Here is a 20,048-nt window from a genome sequence, read left to right on the forward strand (position 1 = left end):
GTAGCAGTCGTGCCTTACATGCAAAAACACAGCTTGTATAAATTTTACCGCTTGTTTTCATTTTAGATTGAAAAATGAAAATTAATCCGTTAAACGTTCTAAACTTATTATTAGCATACTTTCAAGCGTTAAACATACCAGATAGTGTCACGAATTATCACGAAACAGAGTTGGCCGAAAAAATAAAAGAAATTTTAATAGATGCAACACATGATTTCAACGATGTAGAAATGATTACTGATGACTCTGGATTTTCAAGAAGAGTATAAAGACCATAATGTGGAAATAATTGAAGATGAAGTGCAACATCATTTTTCTGATCCGGATATAGCACCAACAAATCAATGTACAGCAGATAATGAAGAACTAGATTTTGAATACAAAAAAAGAGCTATAGAATTTTGGAGAAGTAGCAAAACGAAGCAAAATTTAAGTCTCAAAACAGTGCAAAACAGATTCAAAAAGGTATCATCTATTAGTCAGCTACGTCGTTGGGCTCATTCAATTAATAAAGGTGGCACGTATAGAGAAAAAGTAGCACAAATTTGTCAGTATACCCTGGATAATTTTCAAGCAGCTCTCGACAGTGGTTCAATTATCCATGATGAAGATATAATTCGATGGGCCTTACAAGCTAAAAAAGAAATTGGTTTTGATGATATTAGATTCAAAGCTTCTAAACATTGGTTACTCAAATTTAAGCAAGCACACCGAATAGTTTCTAGGAAAATAAATAAGTTCATAACAAGAAAAACACTAGAAAGTAGTGCAGAACTTACGGCTAAAGCTGAAGCATTTATCGATGACGTTAAATCGTGTATACCAAGGATTGGACTCGAAAATTTGTATAATACAGATCAGAGCGGATTTCAGCTAGAAATGCATTCTGGAAGAACATTAGCAGTAGAAGGAGAAAAGCAAGTGCAATGTCTGGTACAGTCAATTTCAGCAACAACGCATAGTTATACTATACAGCCACTAATATCAGCTACTGGACAACTGTTGTCACCGCTATTTCTTGTTTTAAAGGAACCAAGTGGCAAGTTTGGCCCTATTGTAGAACAAAACATATTTAGACCAGAAAACGTGTACGTGGAAGCATCCAAATCTGGAAAATTAACAACAAGTAAGGGAACTAATAACAATTTTTACATTGTAATATCGTTGATCAGTTAATTAGTAAGTCGTTTAATTGCAGATCACTTCAAAATCTGGTTGGAAAAAATATTTTATCCCTATGTAGGCCATCACTCAATACTATTACTTGATTCTTGGAGTGGTCATTGTGACAAAGTTATAGAAGAAACAATGCCACAAAATAAAATTATTAACATAAAAAAATTCCAACTGGAACCACAGGAAAAATACAACCACTTGATGTCTATGGATTCCGTATTTGGAAAAACTTTGTCCGAACATTTTCTGATAATGTAATGTTAATGGATCATGATATGAATTTACGTGAGAAATAATATAATTAAACTTCAATCATTGGTTCACAACCAACTGTCTTCACCGAGATATATAGATTTGTTTAAATATTCCTGGTATAAAAGCGGTTACGTCAATGAAAAACCAGATAAATTTGATAATCCTATAGATTTCAGTTTTGGAAAGTCTTGTGCAACACATTGTGAAATAGAAGGGTGCACAAACATTGCAATTGTACGATGTGGTTGGTGCAAAAAAGCATTGTGCTTTAAACACTTTTATGAGGACTACCATTATTGTAAAAACATCGTAAAATAATATATTTTATGCTCAATACAAAAAATGCGCTATGGCAAAAGATAAAAGATTGTAGATTATTATTATACTCTAATATTATAAACAAAAATACAATATAAGTTGAATTTACAATAAAGGAATTTCAATAACATTCTGATAACAATTTCTACGGAAATTATAAAACTGCTTCACACACAGAATTTTCTTGTTTACAAATTTAGGAATTTGAGGTGGTTTGGTTAAAAAGCACAACCCTTTAGCCTATTTGTTCTTTAGGGGTTTAGGGTTTAAGGCTCTTTAGTTCACATGTACAGGCTACAAAGATCACACATTTATAACAAGTTTTTATGAAAGTTAAAATTTTTTTTCGACATTTTCGTCCACCACATTGGTTCCGCCATTTTGAATTTTCAAAATCTGATATAAGATTTGCAAAGAGCGATCTCGAAAACCCTTATATACAAACCTTCTACAAAATATTATGGATTGAAGTATACTTATAGTTATTTTGTGTTAGGGGTGGTTTACCCCCTAAAGGGTAGTATCTATGAAAAAATCGAAAAACTTAATTTGTTTATTATAGATGTTTACAAATTTTTTCCAATTTTTTTAGTCGTTTAAAACTTTTTTATTATATAAAATTTTTTTTCGATATTTCCGTCCGCCATATTGGTTCCGCCATTTTGAATTTTCAAAATCTGATAACAGATTTGTAATCAGCGACCTCGAAAACCTCTATATACAAATTTTCTACGAAATATTATGTATTGAATTACATATTTACAGTTATTTTGTGTTAGGGGTGGTTTACCCCCTTAGGGATAATATTTATGAAAACACCGAAAGACGTCAACTAAATTTTGTTATTAAGGATGTTTAAACATTTTTTCCAATTTTTTTTAGTCGGTGTAAACATTTTTATTATAAAATTATGCCAAAAAATATATGTTTTCAACCCCTAAAAATAGGGGATGCTACCCTTACTCTTCAAATCACCATGAAATACTTGCTCTTTTTGTAAGAAATAACCTCCAATTTGTTTCATTGAAAAATATTAATTTTAAGCCGAGATATTTAAAAAAAACGCTTTTTGGGGGTTAACTTTAGGGGAGGTTTTTACCCCTTAAAAGTGAAAATTAGCCGATAAAAAAAATACGTGTCTCTTATTTTTTTATGTTCTACAACATATATGAAAATCATCAAAATCGGTGAGTTCGGGTTGGGTACCTTTCCTTGTAAGTGACTACATCTGTTTGAATTACTTTTCCCCTTATTGTCAATTTGTTACCTCCTGGTGAAATCAAACTTTTCTTTATTAATCGGACCCTCACAATACTAATTAAATATTGGAGGCAGAGGTATTGTTTGAGAGCGACACGCGGAAATAAATTCGACTTGATTATTTTTTTTTTACAAACGCTTATAAAATTTAAGGAGAACAAAGCTTACTTATCTGACGAGCGCTCACTTGTTTCTCTTGTTTGTTGGAAATACAGTGAGTCAGAACCGCGTGAATTATTTTTTTTTTTCTTCTCTCTTTACCCTTTCGTTATAGCAAACCAAAATAATTTTTCAGAGGATGGCGCTTTTTCAAGAAGAACTAGATTTACAAATAGAAAACTGGGCGCTTTCCCTGTCGCCATTGGAATTACAAAATAGATTAATCGAACTAGATCTTATTCGAAGTAATTCAAGGCTAGAAAATGTAAGTAGGTTAGCCACACGACTTCGCGGAGACTACACTGCAGAAGATTTTAAAGAATCAAGTGATCCAATATTTATAGTTAGTTCATCCGTGCATTTGGCGCCACGCTTAGACCTCGTCAGAATGTCCTAGAGATTGAGGGCACGTCGGAGACTATCCCTCTGGAGTTATCTAGTCTCACTGACTGCGAGGGTAATGCCCTGGCGGCCGTTGGCCTAGTTGATGTTACGCCGCGGCAGCGTAACCATTTAAACGAACTGCTGGATAGGTGGCTACCAGAGAACGAACAACCACTTGGCTGCACTTCCTTGATCATGCACGCCATTGATTCCGCTCGGCCTATCAAGCAGAGGTACTACCCCGTGTCGAAGAAGATTGAGGAGGAGATGCATAAGCAAGTGTTGGAAATGCTAGAAGCAGGAATAATTCGACGGTCGAACAGTGAATGGTCGAGCCCCGTAGTCATGGTGCGAAAAGCCAATGGATCCTACCGGTTTTGCATAGACTACCGTAAACTCAACGCCGTTTCCAAGGCCAGTGCGTATCCGCTTCCATTCATGGACTCCATCCTTAGCAAATTGCAGAATGCTCGTTACATCTCGACGATCGACTTGAGTAGTGCCTACCACCAGATCCCCATGAAGGAGGAAGACATGCACCTCACGGCATTTACGGTGCCCGGACTCGGACTTTTTGAGTTCACCCGGCTTCCTTATGGCGTGGTTGGTGGCCCTGCGACGTTCCAACAGCTTAGCGATAAGATTATCGGGCCTGAGTTGGAACCTCATGCTTTTTCGTACCTGGATGATATTATTATCACTACCGACACGTTCGAAGACCATTTACATTGGTTAGAAGTCGTACTCAAGCGGATCAGCGATGCTGGACTCACGATTAATTGGGAGAAAAGCAAATTCTGTTGCAGCGAGGTTAAGTACCTTGGGGTGATGGTAAATCGAGACGGCTTCCGTCCCGATCCGGATAAGGTTGCTCCAATTTTAGACTACCCGGCCCCCAAGAATCTAAAACAACTCCGCAGGTTCCTAGGGATGGTCTCTTGGTACAGGAAATTCCTGGACAATTTTGCGACACTCGCCGATCCTCTCACTCAGTTAACCAGGAAAGACGTGAGATATAACTGGGGCGAATCGCAGCAAGAAGCGTTCCTACAAATTAAAACGCTGATAGCTTCGGCTCCAATCCTACATAGTCCATCATTCGACGAAACTTTCACGATTCAGACGGATGCCAGTGACACCGGCCTGGGTACAGTGTTGACTCAAGTCCATGATGGCGAAGAACGCGTGTTAAACTTTGCGAGCCGCACCCTGTCAAAAGCCGAGAGAAATTACTCTGTCACTGAACGCGAATGTTTGGCTGTATTGTGGGCGATACGCAAATTTAGAGCCTATGTTGAGGGTTATCACTTCCAAGTTATTACCGACCACAGTAGTCTGAAGTGGCTGTGTAATATGCGTAACCCCAACGGTCGCTTAGCTAGGTGGGCTCTCGAATTGCAAGCCTATGATTTCGAGATTATCCATCGAAAGGGCTCATTACATTGCGTACCAGACGCCTTATCCCGAATGTACGAGGATGAAGACGAGAATACGCCCTTAGCCACCCTCGGTATAGGAGGAAAATTTACAGACGACCCATGGTATACTGACATGTGTGCCAAGGTAAGGGAAAACCCAACCGATCATCCAAACTGGAAGATTTCGGAGGGCAGACTGTATCACCTACGTCCTGATCCTCTCTTAGACGATATCCTAGACGAACAGGACGAATGGAAAATGGTTTTGCCACCAGAGAAGACCGTAGAAGCGATGCGGGAATCGCACTGCGAGCCCACAGCTGGTCACTTGGGCCGCCGCAAGACTTACGAGCGAATCGCACGATACTTCTACTGGAAAGGAATGTATAGAGATGTAAGTAACTTCGTTCGTACTTGCACGGTCTGCCAGCAGTGCAAGGTAGAACAAGCGTTACCCGCTGGGTTAATGGGTCAGAGAAGAGTCCCTGAACCCTGGGAAATTGTCGCCGCTGACATTATGGGTCCGTTCCCCCGGTCGACTCAAGGTTACCAATACATCCTCATCTTCTTAGATGTTTTCACGAAGTGGATCGAAGTCATCCCAATTCGCAAGGCGGATGGAAAAACAATCCGGAAAAACCTAAATGAACGTGTTATTCTACGCTTCGGAGTGCCCGAGGCATTTTTATCTGACAACGGGACGGAATTTCGAAACAAGGTCTTAGCCCAATTTCTTAAAGAACTGAGGATACAACATCGAACTATCCCACCGTATCACGCTCAAGCCAACCCGGTAGAACGTGTCAATCGCACTTTCAAGACAATGATTACGACGTTTATCGAAGGTGAACACAGGTTCTGGGATAAACACATTCCCCAACTAATGTTTGCATACAACACGGCTATCCAAGAGACCACAGGTGTTAGTCCGGCCTTTCTAAATTTTGGACGGCACTTAGAGCCACCCCACAACAGCCGCCGAGCAGAAGAGATTCTCAAGAAAGAAGAGGCAGAAGAACAAGCCATCAAGGACTGGGAAGATAGAATGCAACGTTTGTTGGATCTGCAAGTCCGTACAGCGAGACACGCACAGAGAGCTTCTGAAAAACAAGCAACTTACTATAACGCGAGACGCAGACAAACCGAGTATCAGGTCGGTGACCTAGTCTGGAAGCGTAATCGCATTCTTTCGTCCGCTCTATTAGGCATAAATGCGAAGCTCGCGCCGAAGTTTGCTGGCCCATTCAGAATTACGGCCAAAATTGGACAAGATGTGTACGCCCTCGGGAACGACAAAGGTGACAAGTTCGAAAAGATACATGTAGTCGATTTGAAGAAATATGAGGACGACGAAGACCCATCGAGCGACGAAGAACCAACAGACACCGCAACGACGACTGCGAATCCACAAGATGCTGCCCCGGCTTCGACTAATACGTCTGTAAACGTGGAAGCGCCACGTAAGCGAGGTAGACCGCGGAAGACGCGCATCGTTGTTAACCGTGCGATAACTAGAGTCACGCGCGGAAAGAAAACTAGCGAACCACCTCCTAGTATCGAGAATGAGGAGGTAACCCCGTTAGTAGTACCCATGAAAAAGCGAGGTCGCCCAAAAGGTTCCGTGAACAAGCGAGAGACTCCTCCTGTCCTGTCCCCTCGTCGTACTCGGTCCAAAAGACCCTCATAAACTTCCTAAGGCTCTTCAAAATTTTTTTTTCTCTCTTCCCTCTTTTCTTCTACATATATATATTTTTTTTTCCTTTCTCTCCTACTCCCTCATTTATTTATTCTTTTTTTTTTCTTCTCATTCTCTCTAAATACAGTTTCCTTCAATAAATAAGCCTCTTCAAAAATTTTTCCGTCTCTCAATGTTGATTTATTTACCCTTCCTTACTAACCTTTTTATTGCATGTTGGCGAGTTTTATAGAGTGAGAGCTGGTACACCTGGCGGTTACCCAGCTTCTGGAGGGGGGGTGTATGACGGGCGATATTAGCACGTCATAAGCTCAGCATGCCGCGAGAAGAAAAACTTGTACTAAATCCACACTGTTACAGGTACCAGCGCTGGCAAGGCGGGGAGAGCCGCTGGACGATACGAGAGAGGCGGAGAGAGGGGGAGAGAGAGAGAAAATTCGGCGACACGCGACTGAGACGCGTGCCGCCAGATACGATCCGACCTTTGAACCGACTCCTCGCGAGACGCTCAGTACTCTCGGGAGATAGCTGCTAAGAGAGTGAAAGTCGAAGTGTATGAGTGTGCGTGCGTATACGACGTTGCGTCTCGCTACCGCATCCAGAAATGCACCGACGGGGTTCCGACTGCTGACAGCAACATTAGGGCGATACCGGCTAACTGTAAGTGCCAGCTCTCTCTCTCTCTCTCTCTCTCTCTCTCTCTCTCTCACGCTACACTCGCCAGGGCTCTCCTTATCCTCCCTCGTACCTGCGACCTCGCTTGCTCGCATGCAAGCCCTGTATATAGCTTATCAATAAACGATGTGACTGTCCCTCAACAATCTCGGTAGTCGTTATTTTGCGTGTTCCTACGCGTACACTTGTATCTCGCTCCATCACCGACCCAGCCGCCTCCGCGGGCTTGCGTCTTGTATATGTACGAGATCGCAGCATAACTGGCCTGGCCGGAACTTATTCGGCACTAGGTGCTATCCCGACGACTCTCTTTCTCGAGAGGAACGAGGTCTACGGACCTTGATTATAGCGGAGCTGGGAACCGAACACTGCACCCAGCACCCTGTTATAAATATTAGAGTATAATAATAATCTACAATCTTTTATCTTTTGCCATAGTGCATTTTTTGTATTGAGCATAAAATATATTATTTTACGATGTTTTTACAATAATGGTAGTCCTCATGAAAGTGTTTAAAGCACAATGCTTTTTTGCACCAACCACATCGTACAATTGCAATGTTTGTGCACCCTTCTATTTCACAATGTGTTGCACAAGACTTTCCAAAACTGAAATCTATAGGATTATCAAATTTATCTGGTTTTTCATTGACGTAACCGCTTTTATACCAGGAATATTTAAACAAATCTATATATCTCGGTGAAGACAGTTGGTTGGGAACCAATGATTGAAGTTTAATTATATTATTTCTCACGTAAATTCATATCATGATCCATTAACATTACATTATCAGAAAATGTTCGGACAAAGTTTTTCCAAATACGGAATCCATAGACATCAAGTGGTTGTATTTTTCCTGTGGTTCCAGTTGGAATTTTTTTATGTTAATAATTTTATTTTGTGGCATTGTTTCTTCTATAACTTTGTCACAATGACCACTCCAAGAATCAAGTAATAGTATTGAGTGATGGCCTACATAGGGATAAAATATTTTTTCCAACCAGATTTTGAAGTGATCTGCAATTAAACGACTTACTAATTAACTGATCAACGATATTACAATGTAAAAATTGTTATTAGTTCCCTTACTTGTTGTTAATTTTCCAGATTTGGATGCTTCCACGTACACGTTTTCTGGTCTAAATATGTTTTGTTCTACAATAGGGCCAAACTTGCCACTTGGTTCCTTTAAAACAAGAAATAGCGGTGACAACAGTTGTCCAGTAGCTGATATTAGTGGCTGTATAGTATAACTATGCGTTGTTGCTGAAATTGACTGTACCAGACATTGCACTTGCATTTCTCCTTCTACTGCTAATGTTCTTCCAGAATGCATTTCTAGCTGAAATCCGCTCTGATCTGTATTATACAAATTTTCGAGTCCAATCCTTGGTATACACGATTTAACGTCATCGATAAATGCTTCAGCTTTAGCCGTAAGTTCTGCACTACTTTCTAGTGTTTTTCTTGTTATGAACTTATTTATTTTCCTAGAAACTATTCGGTGTGCTTGCTTAAATTTGAGTAACCAATGTTTAGAAGCTTTGAATCTAATATCATCAAAACCAATTTCTTTTTTAGCTTGTAAGGCCCATCGAATTATATCTTCATCATGGATAATTGAACCACTGTCGAGAGCTGCTTGAAAATTATCCAGGGTATACTGACAAATTTGTGCTACTTTTTCTCTATACGTGCCACCTTTATTAATTGAATGAGCCCAACGACGTAGCTGACTAATAGATGATACCTTTTTGAATCTGTTTTGCACTGTTTTGAGACTTAAATTTTGCTTCGTTTTGCTACTTCTCCAAAATTCTATAGCTCTTTTTTTGTATTCAAAATCTAGTTCTTCATTATCTGCTGTACATTGATTTGTTGGTGCTATATCCGGATCAGAAAAATGATGTTGCACTTCATCTTCAATTATTTCCACATTATGGTCTTTATACTCTTCTTGAAAATCCAAAGAGTCATCAGTAATCATTTCTACATCGTTGAAATCATGTGTTGCATCTATTAAAATTTCTTTTATTTTTTCGGCCAACTCTGTTTCGTGATAATTCGTGACACTATCTGGTATGTTTAACGCTTGAAAGTATGCTAATAATAAGTTTAGAACGTTTAACGGATTAATTTTCATTTTTCAATCTAAAATGAAAACAAGCGGTAAAATTTATACAAGCTGTGTTTTTGCATGTAAGGCACGACTGCTACATTTCTACCAGAATAAAACGAGTGAATGTAAATTGAATCAAATCATTAATTTATGCATTGGAGAAGAATTCTCGTTCCACTTTGTGATGTTCGGAAAACTCTATTTTTGGTTTTATTCAACTTTTATTCACTTTGAAATTGAATAATGTAAATCTATATAAAATCACTAAAGAAAATTTTCTACAACTGTATGATACCACTGACAAACAAAAAGATGTACTATTCGTACTTTCCGGCATCGAACTAGAATACCCACAAAACTCACTCACTGCCTAAAAAATAACACAGGCAGCTGAGGTAAACACTCGATGAAAACAATCTAAAAAAAGAACATACTGATTCGCACATATTGTCAACAACTTTTATGAGTGAAAGACATTTATCTGTGGAATTATCATTGAATGTACGATAACATTCATTAAACTAATGAATGCATATAAAATTCCCTTTCAATAACAACGTGTTCTTTAATTGCAAATGAAGTTCGAGTATTAATATTCTTTTATGTATTTTTACCAATAACAAAAATTATCATAGTAATATAATAATAATAATAATAAGAAGAATAAGCATAATTGCAATAGCAATAATAACAGTAATACTGATAATAGCAATGATAATGAAAAATAATAATAATAATTAGAATAATATTTATTATTAAATTTAGATTTTTTGATAAATTCATTAAATCGTATCAAATAGTATTATTATGGAATTCCAGACTGTAAATATTTTACTATAGATACAATAATCATTACTTCGAGAATTCATCTAAAAAACGTTTGGCTTACGAAATAATTGTAACAATGAAAAACTCCCAAGTTTGACAACATTAAATTTTATTACAAAACGCAAAAGAGTTTGATAAACTAATTTTATTAACCTATGTTTTTTCATTTGCAAAAAAGTGTGGACTTTTTGAATTTATAAAATTATATTTATGCAATTTATGAAATACTTTATAATTTATGAAATTACTTTTGAAATTATGCTAATTTATAAAAGCAGAAAAATAAATAATCTTTGATTGAAACATAAAACGAGACGTTATTTGTTACATACAAAATGATAGAATAAAATATCGGTAATATGTCTATACTCGTGTCTACGGTAAAGGATAGGCCTTCGGCTTGTCTGGAGGTTAGGGGTTTGGAGTCGTTTGGTTAAAATGCACAACCATTTAGCCTATTTGTTCTTTATGGGTTTAGGGTTTAAGGTTCTTTAGTTCACATGTACAGGCTACAAATATCACACATTTGTAAACAAGTTTTTGTGAAAGTTAAAATTTTTTTTCGATATTTCCGTCCACCATATTGGATCCGCCATTTTGAATTTTCAAAATCTGATAACAGATTTGTAATCAGCGACCTCGAAAACCTCTATATACAAACTTTCTACGATATATTATGTATTGAATTACATATTTACAGTTATTTTGTGTTAGGGGTGGTTTACCCCCTTAGGGGTAATATTTATGAAAACACCGAAAGACGTCAACTAAATTTTGTTATTAAGGATGTTTAAACATTTTTTCCAATTTTTTTTAGTCGGTTTAAACATTTTTATTATAAAATTATGCCAAAAAATATATGTTTTCAACCCCTAAAAATAGGGGATGCTACCCTTACTCTTCAAATCACCATGAAATACTTGCTCTTTTTGTAAGAAATAACCTCCAATTTGTTTCATTGAAAAATATTAATTTTAAGCCGAGATATTTAAAAAAAACGCTTTTTGGGGGTTAACTTTAGGGGAGGTTTTTACCCCTTAAAAGTGAAAATTAGCCGATAAAAAAAATACGTGTCTCTTATTTTTTTATGTTCTACAACATATATGAAAATCATCAAAATCGGTGAGTTCGGGTTGGGTACCTTTCCTTGTAAGTAAACATGACTGGTTGCCATATTTCATTAGATTTAAAAGACCAAAATTCTATTACATTACTTACAAACACTTAAAAGTTTTAATGCTCAGCAGGAGGAAAATTTTTAAATCTTTCTGAAAATATATAAATAAATAATTCGAATACATAATAAGGAGTATCAAAGCGCACTTACATATTCTAGTATAATTGAAAAGATTTTATAAAAAAATTCAATTTTAGAATTTTAATATTTTTACTTACGTATTCAATTCCAGATCCAAACGAAATTTATGATTGAAGGCTTTTATCAGAAGAGATGTTCGGTGAAAGTGTTTTCCTGTCTGTAAAGAATATGAATTTTATATCGTTAGATATTATCTTACAAAACATGTTTTTTTTTTTATAAAATAATATGTCATGCAACTAGAGGGGAAAGCTATTTCTAGCGAAGATGAAAGAAGTACAATTTTGAAAACCTAAATTTGGAAATTCCTAAAAATACCACTTTCACAATATTTTAATCACAAATATCACCTTTCGTAATATTTCAATTCATCATTTTTGTTTTATAAATTTTGAATTTCTAATATCTACCCATTCTAATTTTTATTTTTCCAGATTTTCACCCTTACCCGCTAAGTAGCACGAGCCGAAAACAAGTGCGTCTTCGAGTAAAAGACGAGTCTTGAAACCACACAAGGTATAAAAGCCCACTTAGCTTGTGGTACACACCATATTTTTTGTGAAGCGTGGACATACTTCGTGTTTTTTGGTGTGTTAAGTAGGGCTGATGTGACTATTTTTTGATGTGGTAACTACGCTTTTGTTCGAATATTATAGAAAAGTAAAATTTAATTTTTTTGTTAATAATAAACAAATAATGCAAATATATCAAAATCAACACTTTTTTAAAATAGGTCAAAAATAGTATATTGTGTACTAAGAGCATATAGGCCTTTTCAGACCGAGTATGGAGATTGCAGTACGAGTCAAGGCGAGTGGCCCGAGCCAAAGGTAAGACGGTTTACGAGCCGCAGACAAGTACTGCAATACCCGCACAAGATGAAAAAGCCTGCTTAACCCTTGGTGCACACCATAGTTTTTGTAACGCATGTACTGATTTTCACGTTTATAAAAGATTTGCTGATAAATTGAGTAGCGGACCCGCTACTCGAAATCAGCGGGCGAAAAAGTACTTTTACACCCACTGCTGCATTTTTTCGCCCGCTAGTCAGAAAATGACTACTTTTGCCTCTAATTCTAGGTTAATAGTATATGTCGATACAAGTGCGCAAAAGTTGATTCTACGCGAGTGTGAGGTTTGTCGCCAGAGCAAAGCGAGGGTGACAATCACACGAGTGTAGAATCAATCTCCGCACGCGTGTCGATTACTATTTTGAGATACAGGGGGCGGAAAATGCGCTTAAACGCACGCGAAGTTATTTTAGTCGCGATTAATAGGTACGAAAAACGCAATAATCATTTGTGTTACAAAAACATTATTCCAGAACAGAACGCATCGTCAACAGAAAACACCGCTGCCTAAAGTTCGCACGGCAAAAGATGCAGCGTATGCACCTTTGCACGCGCGACCGCTCGCTGCCGACGAATCGCGTCGATGGTAGAGCGTGCAGTTCACCGGCGATCACGAACGAGATGAGAGCTCTTGTTGACAGCCCAATAAACTCCGTTACTGGACCCCCCGCCTTGTTCACTTGTGCTCCTAGAGCAACCTTTCAGCATTCCCGATCATCTGTGACATCTGGCATCCCTTGCGGGATCTAGCGCAGCAATATCTGACCATCGCAGAAATTGATCTTAGCTAACGAAGCCCGTCAGGGCCAACCTGGAGCATAGCCGTCGGTGCGGACCAGTCGATGACGCGAACGAGCAGCTCATCTTAGCATCCTTCTCGCAAAGCAGTCGTCGGCGCGGACCAGTCGCTGACACGCACGAGTCGTCCAGCAGCAGCCAGCCATTATGCTTGAAGCGTTTTGGGTCCTGGAGATGGCCAGGAGGCGGCGGCCGATATCCCCCGGACGACGATCCGGACCCCGACCCATTGAACGCCGGAAACGGACGCAAATGGGCCCCAGGGCCCCCGCAACGCGATTTCCCCATGTATGGAAACGCTGCAGGCTGGGCGGATGGGATGGATAGTGCTGTTAACTTGCCGTTCCACCAGGTCAAGCAAGAGTCAAAGTGCTGGACCAATTTTTGTCCGTCTTGAAAGCTCCGCTGGACCCCTAGGTCCGTTGCAGGTTCCCGAAGAATTTTAGCGCAGCAATCACCGCGGCTATTTGAGGAGGTTCAATCGATAATGGATAAAAATTTACCTGTTTATTGATAATTGCCTAATGATGCTATTGTTTAAATTTTTTGTGAATTCATGGGCTCTGAAGTGAGAAAAACATCTTTCAATATTTTGAATTTTAGCATTGAGTCTTATGGGGAGTCACTTCCTTTTCGCGATATAAAACAAACAAATATTACGATGCTCTTAAAAATTTTTGTATAGATTGAAAAACAAATTAAGTATAGATTTTAACGTTAAAAATGATCGATCATGGGTTCTAAGAGTCTTAAAAAATGAATTATCATAAAAATATATCCCAATTTTTTTCCAACAGTCATTTGGCACCGTCGCACGCAGTCAAACGCACCTAGCCTCTCTTGCGTCACCCCGCTCGCTCTCATGCGCTCTCTCTCTCTCTCTGTCTCTCTCTCTCTAGTCTTCTCGCGTCGTCTGCTATCATCAGTAATGTGCAAAGTAGGGTTAGAAATCACATACTAACAAGTGTAAAGTTCAAGGTATTTTTAATATTTGTGAAGTATTTTTGGGTTAATAAAAACAAGTTTATAACAGGAAAAATTTGATTGAGATTGTAAAGGAAGCTGACAAAAACCACAATCTCTGAGCCGGAGAAACTGTTATAGGATCTACCGGTACCTCTGGTGAACCAACCTATGTCAATTAATCCAGCTATACTTAATCGCATTAGCTACAGCATTACTATCACCAACATTTTGAGAAATGCAATAATTAAAGCATTTTTGCAAATACTGTATCGCTGGAGTTTTGAGTTCTTTGTGGCTTTTTTGTAGTTCATATAAAGCACTGACAACACCTTTACTGGTGTAGTTTTTGTCAGCTTGCTTTACAATCTCATGATTGAGATTGTAAAGGAAGCTGACAAAAACCACAATCTCTGAGCCGGAGAAACTGTTATAGAATCTACCGGTACCTCTGGTGAACCAACCTATGTCAATTAATCCAGCTATACTTACACGTTGTTCAGCACTAACAGAAACAGATTCGATGAAGATGGGAAGATCTGGAAAAATGAAGGTATTTTGCAGGTGTTACCTAAAAATATGAAATTAAAATACTTGTTATAATCATTTTATCAAATTCATTTTTCCATCCATGTTGATGATTCAAATTTACAATTGTTTTAAACATTTAGTCATGTTTGAGTTATCCTTATTATAAATACTACATCTTAGAAATTACATTACAAAGTTCATCGATTGTTGCATATCATTCATGCATACTCAATAGATTGAATGTTCATTCATTATGTATACGATTGCAATATAAAAAGCAACACTTGCTCAAAAAAAAAAAAAAAAATCGCTGCTAATTCATTGGCACGTAGCTTCCTCCAACTAAATTTATAGGTCTAATAAATCAAATATTGTTTTAATATACAGTATATTAGCCTGCTAATGTACACAGAAATTCACGCATGTTTACATGCGTTCCTAACCAACCTAACCATCATAAAACAACAGGCTTATTCGTTAGATAGGTCGCTCGCGCAATTTTCGAGAAAACGATTTTTATATTTTAGCGTTTTACTAAAAAAACGCTCGACGAAATCGTTTAAAATTTCAGCAGCGGATAGCTTTTTTTGGTGAATTACCAAATAAAATTTTGGAGCATATGACCACATTGTTTCAGAGATATAGGAATCAAAAAATTTTCAAAAAAAAAAAAATTAAATCCTTACGAACCATAGGGATTTAAAAGCTGTCCAATAAACTTAGCCAAAACACAAAAAATATATTTTTTTCCTAAAATCTCAAGTGGAATAATAATTTTATTTTCTTTCAAATGCATTTTAGCTAAATTATTTTTAACAATGAGATGATTGAAAAAAACGCAAAATAGCAATTTTCAAAAATCAAAAAATGGCCATAAAAAATAGTTAAGAAAATGAAAAATAACTTTTTTTCCTGAATTCAGAATCCAAATATATATATGCACGTCAAATTTTATTATTTTTGACGAAGTAGTTCCATAAATATTACGGTATACACACACACACATCCATGTGGTCATTTTCTAAAAACACTTGATTTCAACTTCTAACACACCAAAAAGTATTTTCTATAAGTTTTGACAAAACTTAAAATTTTACTATTACAAAGCTTCCTCGAGAAGGAAGCAAAAAAAATTGTAACTTTATCACTTTTAAATATAAGCTGCAAACTATTCACTCATTAGCACTTACAACTAGCGTTGTATCGTGCCAACATTATTCATGGTCATTTCTCTTTTATTTGCAGTTGCTCTCTAACAACTTTTTTGAACCATTTCCTCTAAAATTTTGCCAACTTCTTTTCCATGTGTTTTAAAAGTGCTCTAATTGAATTCTGGTATGTTTAAACCAGACAGGAACTTGTTTAAGTGTGTGTTGCCCATTCCTCCATTCAGTGTACCTAAAATAATGCAATAATACATAAAAAAACTATTTATTTTTCAATAGATTTGTACATAGATGTATTTTTAAAACACACGTATTTATTAGAGCTTTCGTGTTTGTGTCAAAATGTAAATTTTGGCCAGCAACATCATGTTGTTTATCGGTACACACACTTGAAATCACTGTGCATGTACGACATTTGACATAAAATATTAAAGCCAATCCAACTCGCTTCTCCTAAAAATGTCCGTTAAAGATAAAACTAAATCAGATTTCTTGCAGATTAGTTGTTCTGCAAGGGTTTGTACATGAATGATTCTACGAACTTCAATGTTATTTGAAACTTTGGAATGAGAGTCATTTTTCAGGTTATCGACTGCACATTTTTCTTTTACCATCTGCTAAATATTTTTTGCAATTTTCGATTGCTCACACCGTCTTTTATAGACTTTAGCCGATACTAGCTTGCCCTTCCAATAAAACCTTTGCTGCTTTCCACTCATTTTCGAAAGTCGCTTTCTCGCATTAGTCAACAAGTAAACATGTCTACAGCAGACTGCGCAGCAGAAGACGCCGTGCGGCGTTGCCAGATCTACGTACACTACGCTAAGCAAACACAAACTGTGACACAATGTTTTGACTACTTGTGTACTGACAGAACCTCCTTAATTCGAGAGTAAGCAGAGCGGCCGAGATGCCGGCAATGCAACACCTTTAGTTGCTAAACCCGCTGCACAGGTGCGCAGAGCCACCGCAGAGGAGGTCGGCGCAAGCGTCGGACAGCGGCAAAACAAGGGTTTCGATCAGACCGAAAATTTGCGGGTTCATTGCATTTACTGCAACCAGCATGGGCACTTGGTCGATGTATGCGTTGCGCTAGTCCAGCACGCGTCTGAGCGAGCGATCTCCAACTACTACCAGAAAAAGAATAAAAATAATAAAAATACCGGTTCGAACAATAATAAAAACGATGGGTCGAACAATAAAAATGCCAACGCCGGTTCTAATAATAAAAAGAACGCCAACAACGCTAAGGGCGAGAATAAGGACGACAACGTCAACAATAATGGCAATAGCAACGGCAATAAGTCTAACCAGAAGAAAAATAAAAATTGGAATAATAAAAATAGTCGCGATAGCTTGGCCGAGAGAAAAAACCAAGACATAGATCGTGATAACAAAAATAATTCCGGAAATTAAAACTAGATTCACGTTTGTCGCGATCCTCAAGCGGCGAGCGTCTAGATGAAGAGCGGGATGAGGAGCAATGCTCGTTTTCGTCAAAAATGAAATTCCTCACCACAGGTAGACAGCCTCCAATTGTTTCCGTAAATTTTCCGTAGTGAAGAAAACGAACGGGCAAATTTTTCACTGATTCCGGTGCTGATATCTCCGTCGTAAATGTTGGGGAGCTAGCTTCTGGCTACCCAAACGACTCGCCAAAAATCATTAAAGTGCAAGGTGTAACCGATGGTACTGCGTACACGTTCGGCCAGGCGGTAGTGCAGTTGCAAGGGTTGCTTTGCAATGTCCACGTAGTATCCAAAGATTTTCCTATAGAAAATAGCGAAATCATTGGATGGGACTAAATCGATGCACACAAGGGTTGTGTCGATGCTGCAAACAAATGTCGCTAACTAGGCGACGTTAAACTATCGTTCGAAGCCGCCGAGCTAGTGACGATACCCGTACGAGTCAAGATGGTTATAAGCGCGCGCGTACGTAACGACGATGTGAATGTCAGGTGAGCCTCTCTGCAGAACCTTCACCCCGACTCACTTTTTGGTAAATTCACGGGCGAAAATATCAACGGCCGCGTATACGCAGAGTGCATCAACATCAGCGATACGGAAATTACGGTTGCTACTCCTACGGTAGAGTTAGAGGATGTGGAAATCGCCATTAGTTACTCACCTTCCGCCGATGATGACGGCGTTGGAGACAGCGGTGCGAACTCTTCCGCCAAAGTAAGACGCGTGATAAACTTGGATAAGCACGTCGAAAAATACCAAGAGATCCGCCGATTAAATGTAAAGCTGTAGGCCGATAGCGAAGCCAGACGCGCTCGAGTCGACGAGATTATGCGGTTGGCGTGTATACGCGTGATTGTTGATGAGTACGCGGGCTTGTTCGGCCTTGAAGACGAGCCGCTTCCTACGACTCGCTTGTTACAGCACAAAATTTTGCTGAAATCTAACAAGCCAATCCAGAACCATCGCTTCCGTTTCCCTCCTGCCATAAAAGAGTACATGCTCTGAGAGTTTGCAAATCTTCACGACCAGAACATCGTTGTACCGTCAAACTCGAATTACTCCTCATTGCTCTGGATTGTTCCCAAGAAAGTAGATGCGCAGGGTAATAAGAGGTTTCGATTGCTCACCAATTATCGAGCGCTTAACGAGGAGACCGAGGGCAGTTGCCACCCGCTTCCGTTTACTAGCGACATCCTCGAGCATCTTGTGGCAGCTAATTACATAACTGTGATGGACCTGAAACAGGGGTACTAACAAATCGAGATGCATTCCGATTCCTCGCACCTGACGGCATTTTATGCGCCCGATGGTAATCACGGCAATCAGTTTTTGCAGTTTGACAGGATGGCTATGGGTCTCAAGAACGCCACTATAACCTTTACTAGGGCGATGTCATTGGCGATGGCGGATCTGCAGGGCGATGTGGTCGAGATTTATCTCGATGACCTCATGGTTTTCGCGAAATGCTCGACGAGCACAATGAGCGTTTGCGGCGCGTGCTAAACCGACTGTTATTAGCAAATATGACAATCCAGTCGAAAAAATGACAGTTCTTGAAGAAAGAGGCTCAGGTACTAGGGCATATAGTTGGTGAAGGTCTCATAAAAACCGATCCAGCTAAAACGCATGCTATGGCAAACTATTCAACGCCGACGGATGCTCGAAAACTAAAGCAAGCGATCAGTTTGTTTAGTTATTATCGCCGCTTCATTAACGGCTTTTCTAAAATCGCTTATCCGCTTTTCAGATTTCTGTAAAAGTTCCATCGGAGTCTGGGGTCGTTGGGCTTGAGCCTCCTAACGGCCACCTTTACCCCCGATCCGTCAGGTGCCAAGAGCCCGGCGCTGATTGAGCGTGAGCAGCCTGTCAAGATGCGTGCAAGCTCACCGCTTTGGAGCAAAAGCACAAGCGCCAACGCTTCTAAATCGCAATTACTAACGGTCTAGATCATGCATAAGCAGAAACCTGCACTGAACGGGTCCGTAAATGTTCGGGAAACTGATTACACGGTAAGCGACCCTTGCTCGCAAGACCCGAAACTCGCGAAGCCTGCAGCCACACATTTCGCGGTAACCAGCCCCGCTACCTCTCATAGCAGCGCCATGCGCAATTTCAACACTGATAAGCGACGGTAATACGAGCCCATGCGGCTGCTTGCCGTCGGCCGATGACAGAAACGTCACTGCGGCGGTCAAGGCCGCGCTGGCCGATAATAAGTTAAAGCGCTTTGTTGTAGCCAGGGCCAGGCCTCCTCGCAAGAAGCTTCATTAGGCAATTCTCGAAGATGAGGAGCTTCCCTCTTTCCTTTTGCGCACCTAAAGATTTACAACGAGCACCCTTTCCGTTTTAAGAAAAATTTGGTGTACCTAAATTCAGCTGATAGATTTATACCAACCGAGAGACCCAAACGACTTGACTGATAAGAGTTACAAGCTCGGTGAAGTTAATGTAACGACATTTGGAGACGACAGGCTGGTCGAAGTGTATATAAAAGCATTTTTCGAGGACCGCCCGTTACGAGCAAACCTTCGCAAACGTCAGCCCGAACTTTAGTAGATGATATCCAGGTGCTTGTGGAACCTTCGTTGAATTTGATATAATTAAAAAAAAATGTACACACATAGACACAAGTGAAGGATTTGCAAGGCCGAAGAAGCCCAGTA

The 20,048-nt window shown here is 39.0% G+C and overlaps 1 protein-coding gene and 1 long non-coding RNA gene across 16 annotated transcripts in view; one reads left to right on the top strand and one right to left on the bottom strand.

Annotated features, from left to right (window-relative positions):
• Positions 1–12,228, top strand: part of LOC116416510 — a 277,582-nt gene extending 265,354 nt beyond the window's left edge. Inside the window, exon 4 of the long non-coding RNA XR_004226897.2 lies at positions 12,042–12,228. This is a non-coding gene — a long non-coding RNA (uncharacterized LOC116416510). The remainder of the gene's footprint in view (positions 1–12,041) is intronic.
• Positions 1–20,048, bottom strand: part of LOC107981239 (zinc metalloproteinase-disintegrin-like batroxstatin-3) — a 584,695-nt gene that overhangs the window by 341,349 nt on the left and 223,298 nt on the right. For all 15 annotated transcript variants that reach the window (XM_032601572.1, XM_031925266.2, XM_031925262.2 and 12 more), the window contains one exon: positions 11,685–11,764. In XM_032601572.1, coding sequence (XP_032457463.1) covers positions 11,685–11,764 — 80 coding nt within the window. The remainder of the gene's footprint in view (positions 1–11,684; positions 11,765–20,048) is intronic.

The sequence above is a fragment of the Nasonia vitripennis genome (assembly GCF_009193385.2).
Source record: "Nasonia vitripennis strain AsymCx chromosome 2 unlocalized genomic scaffold, Nvit_psr_1.1 chr2_random0008, whole genome shotgun sequence".
Taxonomy (NCBI): domain Eukaryota; kingdom Metazoa; phylum Arthropoda; class Insecta; order Hymenoptera; family Pteromalidae; genus Nasonia; species Nasonia vitripennis.